The sequence below is a fragment of the Epinephelus lanceolatus genome, chromosome 3, assembly GCF_041903045.1.
Source record: "Epinephelus lanceolatus isolate andai-2023 chromosome 3, ASM4190304v1, whole genome shotgun sequence".
In the NCBI taxonomy this organism is placed as follows: domain Eukaryota; kingdom Metazoa; phylum Chordata; class Actinopteri; order Perciformes; family Serranidae; genus Epinephelus; species Epinephelus lanceolatus.
Window position 1 is genome coordinate 31,403,610 of NC_135736.1, and position 25,734 is coordinate 31,429,343.

Sequence of the window (25,734 nt, forward strand, 5' to 3'; positions counted from 1 at the left end):
ACAAACAAACAAAAAAAAAAAATCTGCCGTGAAATGTTTAGTATGCGAAGATGTTCATGAAGCAAAGTTTTGAGTATTGTAATTATCGTCGCAGTGTGCATTTAGCCAACGGCTTTGAGAACCATCTTCATTTTGTGCAAAACATATAATTATCTCCTTGACTAGTCGATCATATTTAAATACATTTTGATTTCACATTCTTTTTTGTTTTTTTGTTTTTTTTACTTTGGGTTTTTGGCCAATGTCGAAGGGTACCTGTTCACTCAGTAAAATATGAATGATATGCTTTTCCTTGGAAAATAACTGCATATAACATTGTTAGTTAACACAACTAATACAGAAGTATATTAAACACATTTCTTTTATACTACCTTTTAAAATCACAATAGCATGCTGGAAGCAGAACATAATACACCCAGAACAGAGAGAAGCGTTTTGCGTGTGTGCGGCTCAATCCCAGGATAAATGTTGGCATTGTACATTGAACAACATGTGGGCAGTTTTAGGCACAAAAACTATTTGGTTATGGTTGGTAAAAGATCCTGTTTTGGCTTAAAATACATGCTGTTTGTGGCAGTATCTCTGCTGGAAAAACCACTGCTTTTCATGTCTAAAAAGCCGCAAGAAAAACAGCGACGGGTTGCTACAAAACACCCATGTTTGGTGCCTAAAAAGAGTGCCACATACTGTAGGTGACACCCCATGCACCTCCAGACAAAGTCAGCTAATACACTACCTCACTTTAGAAACGTTGACACAATATGTATGAAATGTAACCTATTTGTGGTTCGCAGAAATGTACAATGCCAACATTTCTTCCAGCGACTGGCCTGTGTGTTTCTGGCATTTCAAATACAAAACACCCATCCACAAAGAGGGCAGGCACGACAGCCTGAATCCATTATGCATTTAAAAACACATAAGGCTCGGTGTGAAATACTTGTAACACTTCTGTGGCATCTTATGAACCAGCTTGTTGATTCACTGAGCATAGTTAGATCGGCTAAGCAATATAATATGAAGCATTAATGCATTATGCATTAATCACAGTCAGTGAATCCAGTGCTTTATTGTTTCTAAATATGATTTCATAATGGCCAGACTGCACCTATGAGATGCTATACTTATGTTTATAAAGGCAATACAACGCTTTATAATGAGGTTTTCCGAGTTACTACAAAATGTACAAAACCGTCTTCTTATTAAAGAAACCTGAAATGCATAATACTAATACTGACATGATCTCATAAACAAAGCCTGAGAGTATGTTTTTAACACTGTTAAGGTTTCTTGGCTTTGATACTGTGTTGTTTAAAAAGTCACCCTTTCATCATCATGTTAGACTAATTTTGTAACACCTTTTGTTCTTTGACAGAGTTGCATAAATACTGTTGTGTAATGACACCAGACAGGGATGGAAAAAGGACAACATAAATCCTCACAGTTGGCCACAACGTGCATCACCTACATCACCTGGTCACAAGTGGCCGCAGAGATGCCATATTGTTCGGACACATCCTGCTGAGAAGTGTTAAAGCACGACCAGCAGAGCAGCACATGTGAGTCCCCTTATGTGACCTTGATGGCAGTCTTCTTGTGGAGGAAGAGGAAGGAAATGTAGGGCACGCCGATGAAGGCCCATTTCTCGTTGGGCCAGAACATGATGACCGGTCCTCGCTCCGGGGCCTCGGTCGCGACGTCGAAGTAGGCGAAGCAAACGCAACCCAAGTAGGAAGCCAGGCAAATGAGGATGTGCCTGTAACAGCAAGAGGAGTTTGGATGAATGAGTGAACTGCCTGAGAAATGGGTCGCTAAATATATCCGGGTGCTGCCTCTGTTATTTGAGTCTCTAAAAACTCATTTTCTTAGAGGAATACATCACCCGCAAAATTACCATTTGTATGTAGAGTTAGTCACAGCATGTTACTTTGAATTAGTTGAGAAAACTTTGCTTTTTTTGGGTTTTCCGATCACCATAGAGACATGCAAGGAAAACAAACATCCTTCATAAATTGATCTAAACAGGGATTGTGTTAAACAACAGCAAAACTATATCAAAACATCTGTTTTCATAAGGAATATTTGCCTTTTTTGGATTCTACGTTCACCGAGGACACATGCAGGAAAAACAAAGATTTCTTAATAAATTCAAGGTAAAATGGTGAGTAATTGATATACATACGGTCATTTGCTGGTGAAGTATTCATTTAAATATAGACAGAAATGACCTGATAAAAGATTTTTGTAGTGTAACAGCAGAAGTTTTGATAATAGTAACCTAACTAATGTCAAAAGAGTAGCCATTATTCTGACCCTTATAATCGTCCACACTAGAGTAAGTTTTCTGAGTCTTTTTTGAGCTTACCAAGCACAGTGTAAGTAGGGAAAGTTGACAGATGACCACATCTCACAGAATATCCTGTCACTGATCCAACAAAGCAGAGCCAGTGCCCACCAGATCCCTGAGACCAGACCCAACTTGAACACACGTGGGTTTTCACACCTGCGATGACGAAACAGAGCACTGAGAAACATGTACAACTGTGAAAACACACACAAGTTCACACAAGTTTTGACAGCTGAGAAATAATCGAACTTACAGATAATGCCTAATGTAGTATGTTTTCATTTTATGTCACAAGAGAAGCAATTTCATGCAGTCTAAAAGAGAGTGTGACAATAAACGAAATAAAACGTGTCAATGTATCCGCAAGCATTTCAGAGACTGAGATAAATTGTTGCTAATAGTTTAGCTTTCTGATTACTGGAGCCAAACACTCAAGGCTGCGGCTTCATGTCCACATTAATGTAGCTATCGTTAGAGCCTCGGATCACAGTTCGTCCTTCACCTCACTCCCCACCGCTACAGACCAGCTTGCAGTGAGGAGAGCAGGCAGCACCTCTGGAGTTGGAGTCGCCAGTCAGTGGCTGCAGCAACCTGAAACCCAGTGCCATGCGACTGGACAACCCCGACTCCCTTGGCCACCAGCCTGGTGTGTCACCCAGCGCTGGGGGGTTTGCGCTAGCTGAATTCAAGCTGCTACAGACATCATCCGAGAGTCCATCTCTTGAGCTGCGGCCTGCTCTCCTCCTGTGGAAACACTCCACATCAGTGGGCAGCGAGGTGAAGGGATGGTGGGGTGGCTAACGTAAAACACTGGGTTACTGAATGAAGTGTGTGCATATGCCCAAGGTCGTCTGGTAGGACAGAGAGGAGAAGAAGGATGTAATTTTGAATTATGCTGGGTTTCTTTCTGCCTACCCGAGCTTTAAGACTCCAAAACAGCAATAATTAACGACCATAGGGTGAGGATGTCTCTCTCAGAATACACTGGGCACTGTGTCCAGTTTTGGTTGTGTACAAATCCCCCCTGCTTGTTATGAGGTTTTGTAATGATTTTACTGCCTGTGATGTCCACTCTTAGCTAGGGTGCTATAGTTACAACTGAAATATGTTCATACCAGGAAGACAAATTATATGTTAGCACATTTATTTTTGGATGAGGGGATTATCTTCTCTTTCTTTTTGGAGCCTGACAGAACTGTCCGAGGCATTCTGGTCTCTGCGCACATATCTCAGAGTGGACACTCCACTGACTTACAGAGACATGTGCTAATCCAACGTGCGGCTGATAAAACTATTCTTAGTAATGTCCTCCTTAGACATACCAGTTAGAGCCCTGCTGCTGGCTGAGGCCAAAACAAAGACAGGGGCAAGGAGGCCTGACCGAACTGTGCTGATGATGCAACTGTTTAGTCACTGTGAGACAGTGTGTCACCTTCCTTTATGACTGGGCATTTCATGAAGTCATAGTATTTTACGAGCCTTTAATTTGAGTTGCCATTGTTTCAAGGTGAAAGGAATGTTGGAATGACGCAAACATTTTGCATAAAGTATGACAACATGTTAAGATTTCAATAAACAAGAAGCATCTCTCAGCTGCAGAGGCCATGGAAACTGCTGGTCTACAGTGAGTGAGCGTCCATGACGTCTCTGTGACAGTGGAAAGAACAGTAAAGACATTCTGCCATTTTAAAGCTAACTTATGGAGCTTTATCACCTTATAAAGCTGTAAATGCAAATGTATTAGCCAACAGTTGCTTTGCATTAAGATGAATGAGTTCAACATTCACTCTCATTTAAAGCACTTGGTTTTAGTCTCACTTGCCGCTCCGCTACGTTTTGCATTTAACAATTAACAATTATAACATTTGTTTTAAAATTGTCATCTTCATTTAAAAAGCACCAAAATCAGGATAAATCATGTAATTTGTAAAAACAACAAAAATGGCTGTAATACCTAGGGGTGTAACAATCAATCGATCTGCATCGATATATTGATTCAATGATATATCATTGATGCAAAGTGAAAACATTGCTCCGTATCACCATCTTTGGGTTACGCCTCCATTTTGAAACTCTGTCACACCGTCAAACAGCAGCAGGCAGACAATGGCAAGCAGCCAAGAGATAAACATAACGTTATTAACTTGAAAATTAATCAGCAGTGTGGAAATGTTTTCAATTTCAGAGAAAATACGGGTCAACAGACAAAGCATATGCTGTGTGTAAACAATGCTGTTATGAGATAAAACACGAAGCACCTGACTAGGCTGCTTTAATTAAACAATGTTTAGCTGAAATAACGTGTTTGCAGGCTAAAAGTCAACCATGCTGCTCAGTTGAGAGATGTAAGAGATGAGTAAGTAAAATCATAAATAGTACGTGTAATTTGTGAAGCTACGAGTAGAGTTGCTAGGCTGATTTATGCAATGTAAAAGTGCTCAACCTGATAAAAGGTAACAAGCAAAAAACAACACTCTTGTCACTTAACCTTTACAGTTATTATTAAGGTGAATATTATACTTTTGTTAAGTGATGTTGCTGTTAATCCATGTTTTATGGCTGTTAAAGGAAGTTTGCCTTCGAGAAGTTTAGGCAAAAAATGATGGTTTGGGTTCAAATGAAACATTTCTTCCACAGTGTTTTCTGGCAGAAAGCCCTGAAGGCTGACTTACTCCATGAGCTGTTCTTTGTGTGTTAATGGAGTCAATTTAAAGTAAACTTAACTGCACTTCTCTTTTATGGCCAAAAGCAAAAAAGGATCAGGGTTGGCAGGTACTTCTGTAACAGACTGTGTTAAATGGGCATATGATATCGTCTCTTATTGATCGCAGGGCCCTATATCACATCAACTCGAAATTGTCTTGTGGCAGACTTTGTAACATCTGCAAATATCACATAGTTGTCCAAAGAATCAATATAATACTGTATCATGATTAAACTAGTGATTTACACTCTGGTAATACCACATATCACACTGTTGAGCTTTATCACTGCAAGTAAAATTCCTTCACATTCCCACAATGACCACTATCACGTTACATGTCGTCAACTGATCCTTTGTTTACATAGAAAATATTGATCAGTGCCGTTTCAATGCTTAAATGAAGCTCAATATTTGTAGAGAAAAGTCATACAGTCAGTGAAGTGTCTCAGAAATGTTGGCAAACGTTAGATATGGTTTTGTAACTCATATTGCCCACCATAAGCAACGCTATGGCAGCAAAACCTCTGAGTACAGTGTGCGTCATGACAAAGATTGTGTTTTGTCTTCTTTCAAAAGACACAGCCTCACATGATGTGAAGAAAGTCAATGAATGAACCAAACTGGAAACATGTCAGTATATGTTACATAATTGGACCATCAGAGGGGGCAGATATAAATGGTGTCATGGCTGCTCATCAGCAACAGGAAGTATAAAAATAGATGACCAATGATACGACCTTCCAGAGGGAAATAGGCCATTAAACTGCCATCAATATTCTATTATATTGTTAAGTGTTTCGATCGGTTATATTCACATGAGAGCTGTGCCTCGGGGACTGCACTAAGCCAGCTATAGGCTCGGTTACTGACTTTACATACAGTGCATCTGCCATAAGACAAATCTATCGCAGCACAGCTTGATATCTGGTGCCTATCAGCTCAAACAGAAGCATGTCAGATAAGACACATGACATGAAACAAGGACTTCTCCTTAAAGACGCAAGAGCTCATGAGTGTGATAGAAAGTTTGACTGTGGGAGGCGGTGATAAGTAAAGGAAAGGACAGTCTGTCTATCTGGGGTGGAGCACTGCTGAGATGCTTCTCTCACCCAGGGGAAAAGAAAGGAAGAGGCTCCATAGGATCAGCATAGGATTTCTCAACGACGCTGGTGGTCTTCATTCATTGGCTTTAATAATATAAATGCTTAGCTTCCATTTGAGATGCCAGTACTCTATTAAACAATGAGTAATACAATGAACAATGAATAATAACAAGTCATGTTGTATTGCTCATACATACATGAGTCTGAGCCGACAGGAAACGAGCCGTCAGACTGGCTGTAAACAAGCTGGATTATCTTAACATCTTTATTGTGAGGTAAAACTGAACGTGAGCATCCCCTCGATGTTGGTAATTATCCCTCAGTGCACTGGGAAAACGTGTTTACGCACAGCTGTACGGTTGATCAAGCTGCATCAGAGAGGCTGTCTGTAAACTACAGTATGATGGGTGTGTACAACAAATAGTTTGGGTACATTTCTCCGCTTCTGTTCAGGAAAATTTTGCCAAGATTCCTACATTGATGTATTTATAGGTCACAGTAAAAATGCAAGCAGAGAATGGTAAAGAAGAGACAGTGGAAGACAGAGATAGCTTTTAAACACCCCTATTTTAACTTTCAAAATTGGTTCAAATATGTTGTCTTTACAAAATATACTTTACTTCCAAATATGTTCAAAATGATCGTCTGACTATACTTGCACTTCTCACCCTATCAAACTTTTAGCGAGGTCAACACGTTCAAAGATCTCTAACAAACTTGATGAGTTACAATGTTAGGCAACACTCTGTTTGGATAGTCCGCCTGCAGATATTTTACAGAGTATTTGTAACATTTCAGCAGCTTTTAGTTGAGACTCAACAATCCCACTGTTTCTCTTTATTCTGTAAATGTTTAACAGATGATCTTTAGAGTATATGTGACAGTTCATAAACATATCTACATGTTCTCAGAATAATCAAACCTGTTGAACTTGAACTTAAAGCAACTCTTACCTTTCTTGCATTTCACACAGCACTTAGAAAAAATTTGAACATCCACAACTCCTGCCTCCCTCCAAAGTCCCAACCCCCCTCCTCCATTACGTCCTCATTATGTCTATGATAGACGTAGGCGTTGGCGAGGTAACGTTAGCTACACGGAAGAGGAGAGCGAGTGTAACATTACACCCAAGACAGTCAAACGCAACCCCGGAGTTTTAAAACTCAACCGGAGTCAGTGATGACTGATGAGTTTTAGAATAAGGTTACAGTGCTAACGTTGGATAGTAGCGTTAACTTTGCTAGTAAGTAGAAACGCACAAGGAAGATAACGTTAATGTTTCAGAGGCTACGCCACAGTAGGCTAACGTTAGCCATTAGCACTGGATGCTGTGTTGTCTGTGAAGAGATGGTACGTGAGCGGTGACGTCAGTCAGAGGCCTCCACGTGATTGGTCAGAGTTTTCTTAGAACCATATGAGGATGATATAATTATGAGTTTTTATCTCTGGTGGAATTCACTTACATTTTAGTGTGCCATCAGCTTATTAATAGCATTTTAACCTAAACAAAAAAATTTCCAGAAAGGTAAGTGTCGCTTTAAATGAATAATTCAAGTTCAACTACATTTTTCTGAGAATATGTGGTGAATTGTTAGATAAACTTTATAGATAGACATCTACGGACAAAGTGAAAATGCTGAATTGTTGAATCTCAACAAATAAGCTGTTGAAATGTTACTAAACTATCTATAGGTAGACTATCCAAATATAGTGTCATCCAATATTGTTACGACAGAAAGGAAATGATGGCAAAGCTATGAAAATAAGACACGAGTTGTAGTAAACCAGAATCATCCTGTATGCTAAAGCTGCCCCCTGACGGTTGACCAAACGTTAGTTGACCAGAAAGGTCATTGGTCAGCAAGATTTCATTGGTTGCTCAGTCATAGAAAAACAAAACAACGACAAAAAAACCCATTAAAACTCTATCAGGAGCTGTGCCATGTCAAAAAAAAAAAAAAATTCAAAATTATATGACTGGACCATGTGGGACTTTAATTTGAAAGAACAGACACAGGAAGTGTCCACGCTCAGCAGTCAGACAGGAGTCACGTTAATTTCCAGGGCTGGTACCTGTGGTTATTCCACAGGCTAGTTAATAACATGTCGGGTAGGAAATCCAAAGTGTGGGATCATTTTGAGAAGGTGAAGGACGAACACAAGGTGATATGTAAACTCATCTTCATTGGTCGACTACAAACATGACGTATCATCTGAAATATGGAAGTAGCTACATGCCCATTAGCCACTTAGCACAATCATTACTGCTTTGCCGACAGCGTCATTAACAGGCGGCTTGCTCAGTGTGTGACGTGCACTTGTAGATAAAATATAGGCCTATATTAATGAAGGTTCATTAGTACGGTTTTGTATTTCTCTGTAATGTAGCACAGTGTTAACAATGTTACTGATACTATTCTTTCTCAGACCTTCAACTCAAACCATTGTGTCGCCCCGCCCAAAATATAGAATTCAATAATGAAATTAATATTGTAAACTTAATATTAATATTAATTTATTGTAACCTTAGCTCTCTCATGCACAGAACCAGTTTTCAGACATAATCACTTTGGTTTGTCTCACTACTCTCCTTCACGAACAACTCAGCTATTACAGCACAACTATGACTGGTATTTTTGCTTCGGCAGTATTATTTGTGATGAATGTCCTATACACAGGACAAGCTGTTCTTGTTCAACTGGAAGTGACTTGGCTGACAGCCATACTGTAAAAAAAAACAACCCTAACCCTAAGCAAACAACAAATAAGTCTGTCGTTTCTGAGGGCAAAAGTCTGTTGGCCAGGGCCACAGGAATGCTCTCCCCACTTAGCAGAACAAAAACAAGCAGCCTCGACAGATGACTGGCACTTTCAGTAATGTGAGGAATAACTAACAGGTTGAACAATGGATGACTTAAGGTTTCAAGACTGAAGGTGGTGAGTAAGGGATGTGGGAAACGGAAACAACCGAGCAGCCCCACATTGCTTTGACGGAAGAAGGCAACACACACACACACACACACACACACACACACACACACACACACAGAAGGGCACGAGTGGCTTGTTGTGTGTTTTCAGGAACATTCTTTCACATCATAAGGTCCTATAATTAGCCGGGAACAGACAGCGTGTCATACGACAATGTAAGCACACAAGGCCAGAGGTGACATGTTAATGTACTGTCGACTGCAGCAGCTATGTCTTTGCATTGTTTCCCTGGACACAATCCAAGTAATGACTTCCATTACAGATTTCACTGACTGGACAACACTGAACCACTGACATGGTCATTGACATCTGCTGCTGCATTGTCGGCAGATTATTTAAGCCCCTAAGGAGATCGGCAACCATCAGATGAGTCTGCATCTTCAACATTCTTCTCATATCAAATATTAGGAGCTACTTTGTGACTTAAATGCCGCTGCATCACATTGACCTGCCCACACTCACCTCTGCTGTTTCTTCACTAACCTTTTAAGCTCGGTAATAAGCAGCACGGTGCAGGGGATGCCCAGAGTCATCAGTGACAATGAGTTGACGACAGGTTTAACAAAGGCCAGCCCAGTGGTGATCCCCGACAAGATGCCAATGACCACTTTGAACCTTGTCCTAAAATTGAAAAAGGAAAACATATCAGACAAACAAAAGTTGCAGCAATGTTGCACTCTGAGCAGAATTGTGAAACTCAGACAGAACATCTGAAAGCTCTTCCCAGAAAGCACTGTAACATTCAGATAATAAACAAGAATCACTCAGCTACCGGGGGGGGGGGGGGGGGGGGGGGGGGTTAAGTGACAGCCTGAAGTGAAAGAGCAGCCATGACGGCTCTGTGAGAATGGAAAGAGAAGTAAAGACATGTGATGCAGCTTTTACTGGTGTCAGCTATCTCAGACATGCCTATTATTAAACAGGCAGTCAGAGCAGTGGCGACACATCATGTGACAAAACAATGTCCCACAGTGGGCCACACTGATACTGTGTGTCTACCTGACATAAAACAGGCATCCGCCTTGAAATTAATTTCATGTGAAAAGAGACAGGAAAAAAACAAAATAGAAAACACAGTGATTTCTTTTGTTTGATTGTAAAAGCATGTCTTTAATTTTGTGTAACGCAACTACCACTGCATCAAACACCTACACCTGTGTGTACACAAAGTTACAGTACACTCTTAGAAATAAAGGTGCTAACTAGAACCATAGAGGATTCTTTGGCTTGTCCTGATAGCAGAATCCTTTTTGGTTCCTGGTAGAGCCTTTTATTATGGCGCCACCTGGGATCTCTTAGAGGGATCTACATAGAGCCCCACATTATGGTTTTACTTGGAACCATCAGTGAAAGGTTTCACCCGGAACCCCCGATGATACCCCTCTTATGTCAGCATGGAATGGGTTCTGCTTGGTTCCTGCCCCTAATTTTGAACTGTCCAGAGAATTTTGACCAAAAATAATTTAGTTTGGAAACCGAAAATTTGGGTCTTAGCTGGAACCAAAAAGCAACAGATTTTTCATAACCAGAAGTATTTTACAGGTTAGAAAAAGAGGATGAAGAAGGCAACAACAGAGAAGTCAAATGAGAAATTGTTGGGGGGAAAAAAAGGAGCGTGCAGTGGTTTCATTAACAGTTGTTTTTTTTGGATAAACAATAATGAAACAAACATCTGTAAGAACAAAAGCTTGCAGGTTATCAGTGCAATCTGGTGCTGTTCACTTCTGTTGTGCGTTGTGTAACGCCCTCTGAGGATGACACATCTTTGATTACAAAGGTCCTGCTCAGCACTGGTGGAAACATGGGCTGGTCCTGATCTGAACCAGTTCAAGAACCAGAGCTTCTTTGGTGGAATACGGGTATGACAGGTTCTACAGACAAGCAACTATTTGCACCATATGACACTGGCACATGGTGAGGTCTGAAACGAAGGACTCAGTGGGGATGGAGCACCTGCCGCAGCATGCGAATGTGCCGCCTGCAATCATTTTGACTTGACCAGTGGACTTTTGGAATTTCAGCACACTGTGTGCTATTGAATGGCATGGGACGAAGGTAAAGACATCAGCTACATTGTAAACATTACTGTCCCCATACTTCCATGCGTCCTTTATGTTGGCACATTTGTACCCAATAAATGGCACTGGAGTGCAGAGTCAAAGGTTTCACACAACAACACCCAAGGCAGACAGTGGTGGTCTGTGAGGCCATGATATACATCCTGGCATGCAGATGGAGATATCTTTTCACTATTTATTATTATATATTACTAATTTGTTCTGTTCCGCCACCATTTAAATTTCTTTGTCATCGCCTACGATCTTATCTCACTTGAACTACACTACACTGCCCCCACGATGTCTCATGGTACTGCTCCGTTCTGTCTGTATCTGTAAGCTTTCAGAAAATGTGCACAAATATGGACTAAATGAATGCAGAGTATGTACAAAAGGCTCCGTCCGTCTCCACCTACGTATCTAACATTGAGCATATATGAGCCCTTAGTCTTACCAAGAACCCTTGAAGAACCATTTCTCCAAAAAGGATTCTTGAGAAGCAAGTGGTTCTGGGTAAAACCTCAGCTCTTAAGGAGGAAACCTTATTTCCAACCGTGTAGTTAACATACCGATCCCTCCTGAACATCCTGGGTAGGTATCTCTTGGGAAACCACATGGCTATGGCACACATAAGCACCCATAATATGGCCAACTCGTCCAGCATTTGTCCAAGGAAACTGAGGGTGGCGTGAAAATACGTCGACCCAATACCTGAAAGAAAGACACAAAGAAAAGCACAAATGTTTGTCAGAAGAGAGACACCATCTTTAGTTCAGCTCAGTGTGTTAACGAGGCCACAATAATGAGTGTCAAAGGTGATCAGTGAAATCCTATAATGTCTATTTGGAAGTTAAGTCACAGAGTTATATTAGTTAAGACTGGACAGTTTGCATCAGGAGCTAAAAACTTTGCGGGCCACTATGAGCTGTCAAAACTGTGTACTGTCCAGTGAACAGCTGACATGTCCCTGTTTCCATCGATCAAATGGGAAAAGTCGCCAATGTCACCTCTAAATGAGACCAGTTTAAACAGATTACAAGTGCCAAAAACAAAAGCAGCTTAAGAAATGCGCGTCGCTCTAAACAAAGAGCGACACAGGAACAAACAAGTTAATTACAAATAGTTACTTGGAAATCAGCGTTACTGTTACTGGGAGTTTTGAAATTCAGTGGACGGATGGATCAGTCAGTGCCCCTCTGTTATCACGGTCCAACAGACCTTCTGTTATCACAATAATCTGTTGTCATAACAGGAGATTCCTACAGTTCAACGGACTTCTTATCCAAATGGGGGTGCTGCTCCCAGTCAGAAGTTACTAATCATGACAACCTGTCAGCGTGCTCGCATATCACTGGCAGTCAAAACAGAGACCACCTTAACTTTCACATGGAGATAGAGCTGAAACGATTATTAATCAATCAGTGATCTCCAGAACGTTAATCAGCAACTACTACAAACATTAATCGGATCCAACTTCTCAAATGTGTATATTAGCTAGTTCCTTCTGTCCTCTATGATGGTAGATTAAATATTTGGGGGTTGTGGACTGTTAGTTGGACAAAAAGAGGCATGTGAACACAGCTGAGGCCAAAACCAAAAAGGCAGCTAGGTGTTGTTTTCCTACTAGAACCTATGGGGTTGTTTTTCTGCTGCGGTCAAAGGTCGTCCCAGCTACAGAGACAGTGGAGATGAAACCATGTGTCCCCTTGTCAGCTGCGTTTTTGAAGTTTTACAGCCTCCAGATTCTTTACAACAGCCTCAGTAAGAGCTGCTAAGCCACATATATGAGCATTTGCGGTATGGAACAGAAATGTATGATTACTTTGATGACTGGTTTGAAAGGCAGCAGGTGTTGAGCAGGAGACATGGGACTACTCTGACATGAAAAGACAAGATTAATACAAAGCTACACAGTCCAGAATGAGAAGACGTGACCCATTTCACATCTGACCCGTAGTTCAAGCTCAGTTATGCAAATCCCATTCAACAGCTACTCAGTTATCATCCAGTAAAGTCACCTCTCTTTAACATTGGGAGGTCTGTCGGGTTATCTGTGCTGACAGTGCAGCCGGGGTGTTTTCATAACAGCTGTAAGGGAACAAGACACTGTAATCTCTTCAGGACTGTTCTGTTCTTTACATACAGTAGCCCCATTTAGGACTGACATACTGTGTCAAATCAAATAAAATCTAGGCAATAGGCATATTCATCCCACCAATGAATAAGCCCAGTCATGATTAAATGTTTTTCTAAGAGGGTAAAGTGATTCAGGGCAACCTAAAGCTATGGCTGAGGACAGTTGACAGAGGCCACAGCTGAGGAAACCTACATCCTCCTAACAGTGCTGTTGTTGCAGTTTAAGAATGTGGGGCCCTACATACAACTCACATGTGTTGTACAATGTATAATTCATGTACAGCTATTTAGTTGTATTCAAATGTCCTTTTTTTGTAAAAGCACCAATAGCCGATGAAGGTATTTTTCAACAATATCGCAATATTTGATATTTTCCATATCGCCCAGCCCTATATTGTTGGAAAATACTTAAAGAATGCCTTTTATAATAACCAGAGACCAAGGTGACATATTTTAATAGCTTGTTTTGTCCAACTAACAGTCCAAAAACCCCAAATATTCAGTTTACTGTCACAGAAGACTCTGAGAACTGGAAGATGTTCACATTTGAGAGGCTGAAACCAGTGATTTTTTGCATTAAAAATGAGGTCCAGTGTGTGGGAATCAGGGGCATCTGATGGCAAAGGTGGTATATAATATTCTTAACTATGTTTTCATTAGTTTATAATCAAATAAAAATAAGAATTGTTGTGGCCGTTACCTTAGAACGAGCTGTGTAAATCTACATAAAGGAGTGTGGCCTCTTCCATGGAGTACATGTTGTTCTACAGCAACCCAGAACAGAGAAACCAAACACTAACCCCTTTACGTAGAGATGCTGCTACAGGGCCGCTACAAAGTCCCTTCTTCACGTCTCCTTTGCATTTTTACACAGAACTAAATGATGGCGGCATCATGTTGCTCCAGTGTGTGATTTTAGATAACATGCTGGCAGCATGGAATCAAAAGAGGCGTGACATGTAACACAACTGTGTCAGCCTCTAGTGTCATACATGTCGGCAGCGCTTTATAAAGAATAACAACGGCATAACATGGCGATAACAATCATTTACTGTCCCTTTTACATGGCGGCCTATCTCGTCTATTGCTCGGAGGGTATGAGCTCCAGAACTTCATTGTTTTCCCAATGTGCGGACATTTTTGGCTGCTGTTCCTCTTAAAGTTAGCTGTCAACTGCATTTAGCTACTTTTTAAATCTCCCACGGTAGGTTGCAAGTGTAACACATTGTCAAAACATCACACCCGTGACCTGATCCCATCCTACTGACTGTCCCTTTAATATAGACATCGTTTTGGCGCTGCTATGACCACCACCGCCAGCATAAAGGCGAGACAACTCTGTCCCCCAATTCCCAAATTGTACCTTTTCTACAGAATGTAAGGCGCCTTAACAGTGTGAAATTCCCACTTTGAAGAAGCAGTGTAAAAGGGGCTACTAGCTCTGTATAAGGCCACTCACACTGGCCATGCTTGGAAGATGGGAGAAGTTTCAGTTCTGCAACCTCACCACTAGATGCCACTAAATCCTACACACTGGACCTTTAAAGAGTTCATTGTTAATTTTCTGTCAAACTAATTAATGGGCTTATTGTTTCAGCAGTAGTGTATTTTCTCATATAAGATTAGGCCTATTACAATTATACACTACAGCAGATTGGAGAATATTTTATGCTACAATAAAAGATGCATGAGATGACACATTACACTGTACAAACTGTAATAATAACTGGTTATGTGATTTGTTAGCTGAGGGATGTTGAAGCGAAACTGAGATGATGAATGTCACCCACAAAGCTGAACAGAAACACAGAAGGTCAAAAGGTCATCGCACAACTTACCAACCACAACTAGCAGAATCCATATGAGGTAAATCCCACTGTTGAAATGTGTTGCATATTGGCGGAACAAGCACATTAATATGGGCGGCAAAACAAAAAACAAAAAGTTGCTGATCTGAAATGATAAACAAAGGAAAAGCTATGAGCAAAAAAAATACATCACAGTTGAGCCGATCGTGCAGCTCAATGACATCATGCTTGCCAAAAAGTTTATCAGTGCGCGAGCCTCGCTGGCCTTTAACAAAGTTGGCAGCCAGTGGAAATGAAGACAAGCAACATTTGTACCCTGATGCTAACATTACACATCAAGATGCTGAAGCTGAGAAGCAGCCCAAACTGCCCAAAGTCAGTTTAACTCACAGCTAGCTACAGGCTAACCTGCGAATAAGAAAGCAGTGCAGTACAAAGAAAAACAAAGGCAGAGAAGCTGAGGTCCAGTTAGCTGTGACTGTACACATCACTGTATTATGCAAAAACAAAAAAGACAGCACACATCGTTAGCTAACGTTCAAACCGACCGTGTTGTAAAATTCAGCGATGCTGGGGTAAATTAGGTAATTGCCTTCACACCAGTCCACCTCGGAGCTGCCAGCCTGCAACTGGTCCCAAAAAATCAGATTAACGTTACTCATGTCTGGACTAGTCCTGTCGGATGGACAGTGCAGAGCAGACAACACTCAAAGAAAAAAAAAACACTCGAGGAAAAGTCACTCTCTGTCGGCTCGTTGCTCATACGCTAGATGTGGACGTGTTGAAACCCGACACGACTATATGCTAAACTACAGAAATCGTCCCTGAGCTGCATTTTAAATCCTCTGTCCTTCCTCAAAGCCTCCTGCTTGTCGTGACGCTCTGTACTGTGCATTGACAGCTGCTCGGTCTGTGGCCAGAGAGTGTGCAAGCGCCGCGAGAAGGTTCACTCCTGTCTGCTTCCGGCTTCGGTGTCACGTGACCAGCAGCGAGATGTGCCTGTATACATCTCGCGGGAACGCGCACCTACGACAGTTGCACTTTGCTTTTCCATTTTGTGATACTTTGCACCTCTACTTAACTTGATTTTTTCGCATCTGTCAGTTACTTTACCGATTTATAGACTGTCATAACACCCAACATGAGTGTTTACAATATGATACTTTGACTAAAAATTAAGCAATCTGACAGTATACTATATAGGCCTAAGTGTATTAAAATCAGCTTCATTCCAACTAGTAACAACATTAAAATGCTGCATTCATGTCTATCAGACAATGTGATATATAAGCTAATAATGCACCAAAATATTATAACGCCCAGGAGGCATCCTGATCAGATGCCCGAACCACTTCAACTGACCCCTTTTGACGCTCTGCTCTGAGCTCCCCCCGGATGTCCGAGTTCCTCACCCTATCACTAAGGCTGAGCCCAGCCACCCCATGGAGGAAACTCATTTCAGCTGCTTGTATCCACGATCTCATTCTTTTGGTCACTACCCAGACCGGTGGTGTTTCGGGCACGTCCCCCTGGTAGGAGGCCCCGGGGCAGACCCAGAACATGCTGGAGGGATTACATATCTCATCTGGCCTGGGTACGCCTTGGGGTCCCCCAGGAGGAGCTGGAAAGTGTTGCTGGGGAGAGGGGTGTCTGGGGTGCTCTGCTCAGCCTGCTGCCCACGCAACCCGGCCTCGGATAAGCAGTTGAAAATGGATGGATGGATACACCGCTAGCAGGGGTTACTATCATTTTTACTCTTAATTTTGATCGGCCCCACTTAAAATACCAAAAGTAGTAGCAAGTTTAGCTGATTATGAGCTTTATTTGAGCTTTATTTACTTATGTAGATGAAAGATACATTCTACGGATACCAGAGGAGGCCAGATGAGGAGGCCAGACTCTGCTCTGGGTTGTATGTGGGGCTTCTCTCCATCTTTGAGGAACATGGTGGTCTTTGGCTCATGGTGGCCCTCAAAGTTGTCTATGGCAGTGGCAATGCTCTTAGCAAGTGCCCTAAGCACCTGGTCGTGGTGCCAGCGATAGCACCCATCTCTGAGAGCTTTTGTGCAGCTGCTAAGGAGATGTTCCAGGGTGTTTCATTTTTACCCCAGATGTGAAAGTTAGCAGGACTTGGTAGGACATCATAAACAGCTTGGACTAAAAACCTGATGCAATAGAAGTCTGCTTTCCAGATGTTGGGCCAGGTGATCTTTCATTGGAGCACATTTTCCCATTGTTCTACTGTTCTCATTCTTTCCTTCTCCCCTGGGGGTATATTATCAATTATATTATTATTTCGTGCACAGAATACAGCACAAAGTGCTTTAAAATTCAGCGGCAGAGACAAAGAGCAAAGAGATAAAACCATACAATTATACAACACCTGTTCAATGAGAAATAAGAAGAAAACATACATTTAAATAACAAAAATAATTAATCAATTAGGCTATATTAAAATGATTTTGAAATGCCATTTAAACTGTCCACTTAGCCATCAAGTAAAGAGTGTTTCATATTTTTGGGGCATAGTAGCTAAAAGTAGCATCCCCAAATCTTTTCATAGTTAGTGACATTAGGAACAGTTAAAAGAGCAGCGGTGGAGAATCTCAGGGTTCATGGAGGGACATAATATAAGAGGGGATGAGGCCATTAAAAGCCTTGAAAACCAATAGATGGATTTTACAATCAACTCTAGAAGATACTGGGAGCCAGTGTAGGTTATGTAAAACAGGAGTAATATGGTCTTTCTTTTTGTTTGTTTTTTCTCTTAAGGTGCAGCAATAGAGGATTTAGGGTGCTTTACTGGCAGAAATAGAATATAGTAGCCTATTCATGCTCTTTGAAAATTGTTAACAAGGTCTGAAATAGATTACCACCAGCTACAAATAAAGGGAGGGGTGTGCCGAGTGGTATTGAGGCAATCTGCAACCTCACCACTAGATGTCACTAGGTCCTACACACTTGTCCTTTAAGTTGGAAATACTTATGTCATGACTGTACACACAGGTGTAAGCTGTTATTGCCTATTTTCACAACAGACATTCTGATTTGTCATAGCAGGAAAAACAGAGGTATTACTAATAACACTTATGATGGCTCTATTCTGTTCAAGTGTTCCAGTACGTCACAACAGCATAAACAATACCAGGACCTGAAGAAGCTAAATGGAATTCAGGCATCATTCATTTTACTATTTTCAGATCTGTCTTTATCCTACTGTGACATGTCACTTTTTTTGTCAGGTAGTGCGTGATGACTCACCGGGATAGCTTACTGCGAGTGAAACAAAGCCAAATATGACTAATAATACTGTTGAACTGCAAAACAAGTCTGTGTTGTTAAGTGCTGATAATCGAGGAAACTGTTCAGTTGTTTTTTCCTTCAAGAGACGTAAGTAATTAGACTACATTAGTTCTAAAGTCTTTGGAAATTTACGGTGATATATCCTTCAGGAATGTGGTATTATTAACAGGAACTGCAGCATTTTCTGTGATGAAAACATGCACAGATCCAGATCGCGTATTACTGTAGTTAAGTGAACTGCTGATGTATTTGAAGATGATTTATCTATAACGTGCAAAGGATTTTTCTCTGTCTGGAGAGGGATGGTAATTATCTTTCAATCACAGCTCCTGATCTACTCTCTGGCACCCTCTGGCCGACGCATGCTTAGCGACTTCATAATGCCCTCTGTGTTGGTGTTATATATATGCTTACATGGTCATGACGCATAACTAGCCTATAAATTATTATAATTAACTAGTTAATGTGTTTATCTTGCTTTGACTTTGTTCAGTTCTTCACCTTTCCATCTCATATGTAGGGGTTACCAAATAGACAAAACAATTGAATAAAGGAATACATATTTTGAGCAACAAAAAAAATCTGTTCACAATTAAATTAAATTAAATTAAATTTTATTTTATTTTGTTTTATTTTATTCATTTATTTTAATTTTTATTCTATTTTATTTATTTATTTTTATTCTTTTTTTTTAAAAATTTATTTAATCATTCATTTTGTGTGTCAGTGTGTGTGAGAAATTTGTTTAATAACCTTCAGCTTGAGCCTGTTAAGAAAATTACAACGAGGCAGTTATCGCGAGAACATTTCAGGCCTATGTGAGACCACGAAGCGGATATCCGGTCTCTTTCCCGTGGCGGACCGTCGTAGGGCCGGTTTAGCAAAATGAAGGTACAATGTTTCCCTTATCATAAATCTGTGTTGAAAGCTATTTTAGATAAAATACTTGTGTGTGGTTGATGCCATGATTGTAAACTTTAAAGCGGACTAATTTAATGTAGCGGTCGCGGCTGTAGCACTTAGGATGAGTTTTGATTGTGATGAGTGTCGGCGCTTACGATGCTTTCGGCTAGTGAGCTGTAGAAACATGGCGGCACACTGAGAGAATGTGCACCGAGTGTAAGCTCGGTTAAGTGCAATTAAGAGTTTCCAAACTTCTGTAGCTTACGTTACATGAATATGTCGTGTGGTTCGTTTATAACGTTTACTCTTAAACTGGTTGTTTTAATGCTAGCAGTGTTTAGAGAGCTAACGCTAGCCAGCCGACAGAGGCTATCAGGCCTCCAAGCCACTCATTCTACTTCTGTTTTAACGTCAGCTCAGATGAGCTTACTATAATTATTGTAACTGTATTGTATTATATATTATAATGTCAGGCCCACACTAGTAACACTATCTCTTTCCGCGTCACAGTTATACACAGCTAACGTTACCTGCTATACCGACCTGCGTGAGGACTTTTGGTGACCTGTCATAACCCATGTGGAGCCCAACATGACCGTGTACATGTACTAACAACAACCTTGCAACTTTTTTTCAGCTGAACATCTCATTCCCCGCTACTGGCTGCCAGAAGCTGATTGAAGTTGATGATGAGCGCAAGCTGAGAACTTTCTATGAGAAGCGTATGGCCACTGAGGTGCCTGCTGACCCTCTGGGAGATGAGTGGAAGGTAAAGTGATGCTTGATCTCTTTGGACCTCATTCTGCTTTGCCAGAACATTATAGTGCAGAGTGTATGTGTCAGTCTGACTAGGTGAAAGTTAGGGATGTAACTGTACACAGAAGTCATAGTTTTGGTGCAGGTTCTGTACCCGAGCAGCTAAAACAAATACAGAAAGATAGATTTCCTTCCATGTATTTAAGTGTCGGTGACAGATGAAAGTCTTTTGCCCACCGGCAACTTTGGTTAACCACTCTCATTATTAAATCAAGAACAGTTCTGTATATTGCTGTAGGGATACTGAAATGCTTCCCAAAAAGTTGCTGGTCAGAATGGGTTACAAAAATGTAACTGAACATGTGCATTAGGATTAGTGTTTCAAATAGTTCCACCTGGCTATATGCTAGTGCAAATGCCAGTTGTTTTTCTGTATGCTGCTACATCTAAGTGCATCCTGAAAGCAACTTGGATAAGGAGTTAAGCTTAGTTTGTTTTTCTTCGTCCTGTTGAGAGGCACATCTACCTGATGCTGTGTGTTCACATGTTGGGTGTGTTTTCATTCACGTACCCTTCAAATGACATAGCAACACTGACACACTGTCCTTGTCTTATACACAGCTCTCAGTTACTATTGCAACTGAACGGGAACCCACAGACAGCATCTTATTAAAATGTGACTGACACTATTATGTGACTGACTTGCAGGGGTAGAGGGTAGATCTTGCCCTTGGGAAATTTGTTACCACATAATGTGCATCAGTCGACATACCTTGTATTCTGCAAGCATCTGAGTGTCTGTTTGGTATGAATCCTCAAATCGTTACTTTCCCAGGATATTATGCTGCAGAGTGTATATTTTAGCATGAGTAGTTACAAATGTGTTTTATAGTTATCATATATAATGTGGCACACCAGTAGACCCTTTCTGACTGATCTATAGTCATTAAGGGGGGACAGCGTGTTGCTAAAGTAACTGTGGAGCTGCTTACCAGATGCGACCAGGTCCAGGATCAGTGGATGGTTGAACTGCAATGCTCTCTCACTGTCAGTGTTATTCTTTTGTGACACCATCTACCAGTTGCCTGAAATTGAAAAGCGGAAAAGTAACATGTTTTCTCTTTCTGCAGGGTTATGTGGTGCGCATCAGCGGAGGCAACGACAAGCAGGGCTTCCCCATGAAGCAGGGTGTGCTGACCCACGGCCGTGTGCGCCTGCTGCTCAGCAAGGGCCACTCCTGCTACCGTCCCCGCAGGACTGGCGAGCGCAAGCGCAAGTCTGTGCGTGGTTGCATCGTTGATGCCAATCTCAGCGTGCTCAACTTGGTCATCGTCAAGAAAGGTAGCTTGTTCAGTCTGCGCTTATGTAGACCATTATGTGGAAATTAATTGGATACTAAAGCAGACAGTTAACAAGTAATCCAACAGAAGTCTTGATGGCCACACAACACAGACTTAATTAGAGTTGTCTCTGAATGTCACTGTCAGAAATATTTATGGCACACCAGTAGACCCTTTTTGATTGGTCTGTAGTCATTAAGGGGGGACAGCGTGTTGCCAGAGTAACTGTGGAGCTGCTTACCAGATGCGACCAGATCCTGGACGAGTGGATGGTTGAACTGCAATGCTCTCTCACTGTCTTGTGTACACCAGCGTCAGAATGACCTTAAGTTTTTGTTGTTTGTGAGCTTCTGTAAAAAATCTCATTATAGAACTAATTAACCTTGATTTGTGTCTCAAACTATGCCGTGGTGGGTAATTGGAGGGAATGATGCCTTAAAAGTCCCCAGAGGCCTTTGATTTTATGTTTATAGCATCTGGTTACCCTGAATATGACTAAATAGAGCAGTGTGTTTATTTGACATTGTTGTAGTGTTTTTGTAGGACATTGAACGTGGCACTCTGAGAAACTTTAGTGTGACCAGTTTTCCACAAAGTGAAGAGCAATCCTTGTCATTTTGGTACTTTGGGCTGCAGACAGCTGCCCCCTTTCTCTGGGGAACAAAACCTTCTGTACCTTTTCATTTCAATGTTTTGTTTTTAGTGATAGTTGGAAATCATGCGGGTGTAGATTAAGATGTAGGCAGTGCAGTTTGCAGGTGAATCCGCTTGAGCGTTTGACTAATCTCCTGATCTGGATATTCTCAGGCGAGAAGGAAATTCCCGGGCTGACCGACAGCACCGTCCCTCGCCGTCTTGGTCCCAAAAGGGCCAGCAAGATCCGCAAGCTCTTCAATCTGTCTAAGGAGGATGACGTGAGGCAGTATGTTGTGAGGAGACCCCTGACTAAAGAAGGTAAGACTACAACTGTGTTGTCAGTTTTCACTTAAGCCTGCATGTGTTCTTTGGATCACTGAATGTAGATTTTCATTTGGTATCAGTTTGACTTTCAGTGAAGATTGAGATTATGGGCCGCATGATGTCCGTGCCAGCTAAGAGTTACTTCAAATTTAGATAAAATTGAGCCAATCAGTCTCAACATTAAAACCACTGACAGATGAAGTGAATAACACCTAACTTGTACAATGCAGTCTTTTGCTGGGAGTCCTTGGTTTCTGGCATTCATGTGGATGCCACTTGACATGCACCACCCACCCAAGCGCCACTGCAGACAGGCCAGAGACTCCATCGGGTAACAGACTTGGCTCTGACATGTTAAGGCATGGACACAGGACCTCTGGGGAGTTGGCACATCTTACAGATGCTTGATCGGATTGGAATGTGGGGAATATGGAGGCCAGGTTGATGGGTTGAACTCTGTCACATTCCTCGGGCCATTCCTGAGCAGTTTTTGTGGTGTGGCATGGTGCATTGTCCTGCTGTGGGGACCCACTGCCATCGGGCAATGACATTGCCATTAGGGGGTGTACTTGGTCTGCAGTGGTATTCATGTGGACCCAAGGCTTCACAGCAGAACATTGCATAGTAACAAAATTATCAAAGTTATTCACTTAAATTGTTTTATTTGTGGCTCATCGCTGTGTCTATATAAGATTGTGACTAAAATATTACTTGGAAATACTTACGACAATGATGAAAGCATGGTTAAGTGTTAAATGCAACTTGGCTAATATTACAAGTCTTAGTATTTAAGCTTGTTGTCTATGAATTTTAAATACAGTTGACTGATTGTAAAACTCAATTCTCAAAAGAACCACTGTTGCAATTTACAGCATTATCCTTCATACAGTTTACAGTATAACAGGTTTATACATGTCATTATTACACTTGTTAACATTCTCTGTATCGTGTTATCCTGTGTATGGCTGAGGAGCAGTAGGAATATGTTCTGTAGTCCTATGATTTAAGTTTCTTTGCTGGATAAAACTTTGCCCGAAAACCAAGTACATTAATCTTAATTGCTGCTCCTTGCATTATGCATACGCACAAGAACTCAAGACAAGATGGGAAGTTGTCATTTTGAATTAAGCAGATTTATAAAACAAAACTATGAACCTCTAAACTCTAAGTAAACATTAAGCACACCTAAAAATAAATTGTCTAGAGTGAGCCTGTAGCTGCTCAATATATTTCCATATTAAATACCTCTTCATTGTTAATTACCTCACTTTGGGTTAATTGGGTAGACTTAATTAACTGACAAATTCACTCACACTAATTGAAAAAGCCTGATGTTCACCAGCAGAGATGAGCTCATGAGCCACTCTGGTGATAATTAGCAAACACTGACATGCCCATTCATTAAATTAGGAATATTTTCATATCTTAAAATATTGGTCATGATGGGAAGTTTTTATGGCAAGCTTCACCCGCAGGTTGTTTGTTTTTTAGCCAGTTTAAATCTCTGACTCAGCAGTGTGTATATAGCTGTCACGAATGAACAAAGTCTGACAGAAGCTTTTCTTGGCAGTCAGTCCTTTGCATTGGCACATGCATCTATAAAACCACTTCAGCTGTTAAGTAAAGGTGGCCGACCTTCATAACCCCACCTGTCTGTTATATGGATTGTCGATATTAACTGCATCTCCTCTCTTTATAGGCAAGAAGCCCAGAACTAAGGCTCCCAGGATCCAGAGACTGGTGACGCCCCGTGTGCTGCAGCACAAGCGACGCCGCATCGCCCTCAAGAGACAGCGCACCCTGAAGAACAAGGAGGAGGCCTCTGAGTACGCCAAGCTGCTGGCCAAGAGGATGAAGGTAATGTTTCAGTTTTGTGTTATTTACTGCGCTTAGCCACAAAGAACTAAAGTGGCTTTTAGTTTAAGACTTTTTCCTCTTAATCAGATTAATAAATGACTGAAATGAACATTTTTAGATATTGTATCAGGGTGAATTTGGCCTAAAAAGGTCTAAAGATCCTAACTTTAGGGGCTCAGGAAATAATTGATTCTTAGATACATTGCGATGTGGATGATTCGGCAAAGATTTACAAATGTCAATCGATTATCTAAGTGTTAATTAATAAGGTAATGTTGACCGAACAAGAGAGGTGGAACACAGCCGCAAGGGCAATGCAGCACCTGGACAGTCCAAAGTTAACTTGTAATTTATGTTCATAAACAGCAGGGGCTGCAAGCTTGTTTTAATATCTAAATAATATCATTTGCAGGACAATCGTGAAACATATGGCAAATACTATTTATGCCTTCACCCTGACCAAAGCAGCCATCAGCAGTAATGTAAACGAATGACCAGCTGACCAACACACGCTGCAGCATTAACCAACTTTAAACAGCTCTATGAAGAAGAAAATAACTCTGCTCAGTTAGTTTAAGCTCAGAATGTCTTCGCCTGGCCTGCTCAGCAACTTGGTTTTTCCCAGAGCTTAGAGTGCAGCAGAGAAGCTCATTTTAGCGAGTCGTTGCCCTCTGAATTGTAATCGAACCATGCGGTGCCTGGAGATTCCCAACCCTACCAAACATTGGGCAGAGATAAAATGCATCATATTTCAATGGGAACTTTTCAGTTGTGGTGATAAAAATAGATGCGTTTAAACATTGTACTGAAGTAAAGATTACCTCACTGTACAGTAATGCATGTTATCGGTAGCTGTCAATTCTTCACTTGATTTGTGTGGCTATTCTAGGAATTTTTAGTTTCAGTTTACTCAAACTTAATTTAAATTTATTTCAGTTTTAGTTTACTTTTGTGTTATGATTGGATCATGTTTTGCAGATTATCAGATCGTAATATATCAACAATATGCACTAATAAGTACATGCAGAGTGAGTCAAAGTATAGTGCTGTTTTTCATTACCAGTTAATTCATTACATCTTTTAAGAAAACCCTTAAGCAGTCAAATCACTGCAGTCACTGGCACCAGATTATGTTAAGAATGAACAGTGAGGAATAACTATGTTGTGTAAGATTGAGAAAGCTTGTGTGACGAGACAGTTAGCTTGTAAGCAAATGACTGGTTCTGGGATGTGCTGAAACATTTCACTGACACTTTTGTTCCTGCCAACAGGAGGCCAAGGAGAAGCGCCAGGAACAGATCGCCAAGAGGCGCCGCCTTTCTTCTCTGAGAGCATCCACATCCAAGTCAGAGTCCAGCCAAAAGTGAAATCACAAAGTCAAATAAAGTCATGTTTTGCTGAAAAATTACCCCATGTCATGCAATTATTTTTTTCAGTACCTTTTTAGACAATGGACCGAATATTTGTGA

General features: G+C 41.1%; 2 protein-coding genes across 2 annotated transcripts; one reads left to right on the forward strand and one right to left on the reverse strand.

Annotated features, from left to right (window-relative positions):
- Positions 1-200: 200 nt before the first annotated feature.
- acer2 (alkaline ceramidase 2) lies at positions 201-16,076 on the reverse strand. The gene is made up of 6 exons (XM_033624658.2): positions 15,695-16,076; positions 15,177-15,291; positions 11,772-11,913; positions 9,629-9,766; positions 2,366-2,503; positions 201-1,756 (listed from the first exon to the last, which is right to left on the reverse strand). The coding sequence occupies exons 1-6, from the start codon at positions 15,806-15,808 to the stop codon at positions 1,570-1,572; spliced, it is 834 nt and encodes a 277-aa protein (XP_033480549.1). The 5' UTR covers positions 15,809-16,076; the 3' UTR covers positions 201-1,569.
- Positions 16,077-19,208: 3,132 nt separating this feature from the next.
- On the forward strand, positions 19,209-25,673 carry rps6 (ribosomal protein S6). The gene is made up of 6 exons (XM_033624745.1): positions 19,209-19,340; positions 19,990-20,121; positions 21,239-21,449; positions 22,256-22,402; positions 24,108-24,265; positions 25,537-25,673. Exons 1-6 carry the CDS (start codon positions 19,335-19,337, stop codon positions 25,630-25,632), a joined length of 750 nt encoding a protein of 249 aa, XP_033480636.1. The 5' UTR covers positions 19,209-19,334; the 3' UTR covers positions 25,633-25,673.
- The last annotated feature ends 61 nt before the right edge of the window (positions 25,674-25,734 follow it).

What these genes read in the sequence shown, in the direction of transcription:
- rps6 (XM_033624745.1), top strand. An exon ending in CTCTGGGAGATGAGTGGAAG is followed by an intron (nt 20,122 to 21,238) that starts GTAAAGTGATGC and finishes CTCTTTCTGCAG; the next exon opens with GGTTATGTGGTGCGCATCAG. An exon ending in GAGACCCCTGACTAAAGAAG is followed by an intron (nt 22,403 to 24,107) that starts GTAAGACTACAA and finishes CTCTCTTTATAG; the next exon opens with GCAAGAAGCCCAGAACTAAG.
- acer2 (XM_033624658.2), bottom strand. Translation starts at nt 15,808, where the DNA reads ATGAGTAACGTTAATCTGATTTTTTGGGACCAGTTGCAGGCTGGCAGC. An exon ending in GATTCTGCTAGTTGTGGTTG is followed by an intron (nt 11,914 to 15,176) that starts GTAAGTTGTGCG and finishes TCTTTCTTTCAG; the next exon opens with GTATTGGGTCGACGTATTTT. An exon ending in CTTATTACCGAGCTTAAAAG is followed by an intron (nt 2,504 to 9,628) that starts GTTAGTGAAGAA and finishes TCGTCATCGCAG; the next exon opens with GTGTGAAAACCCACGTGTGT.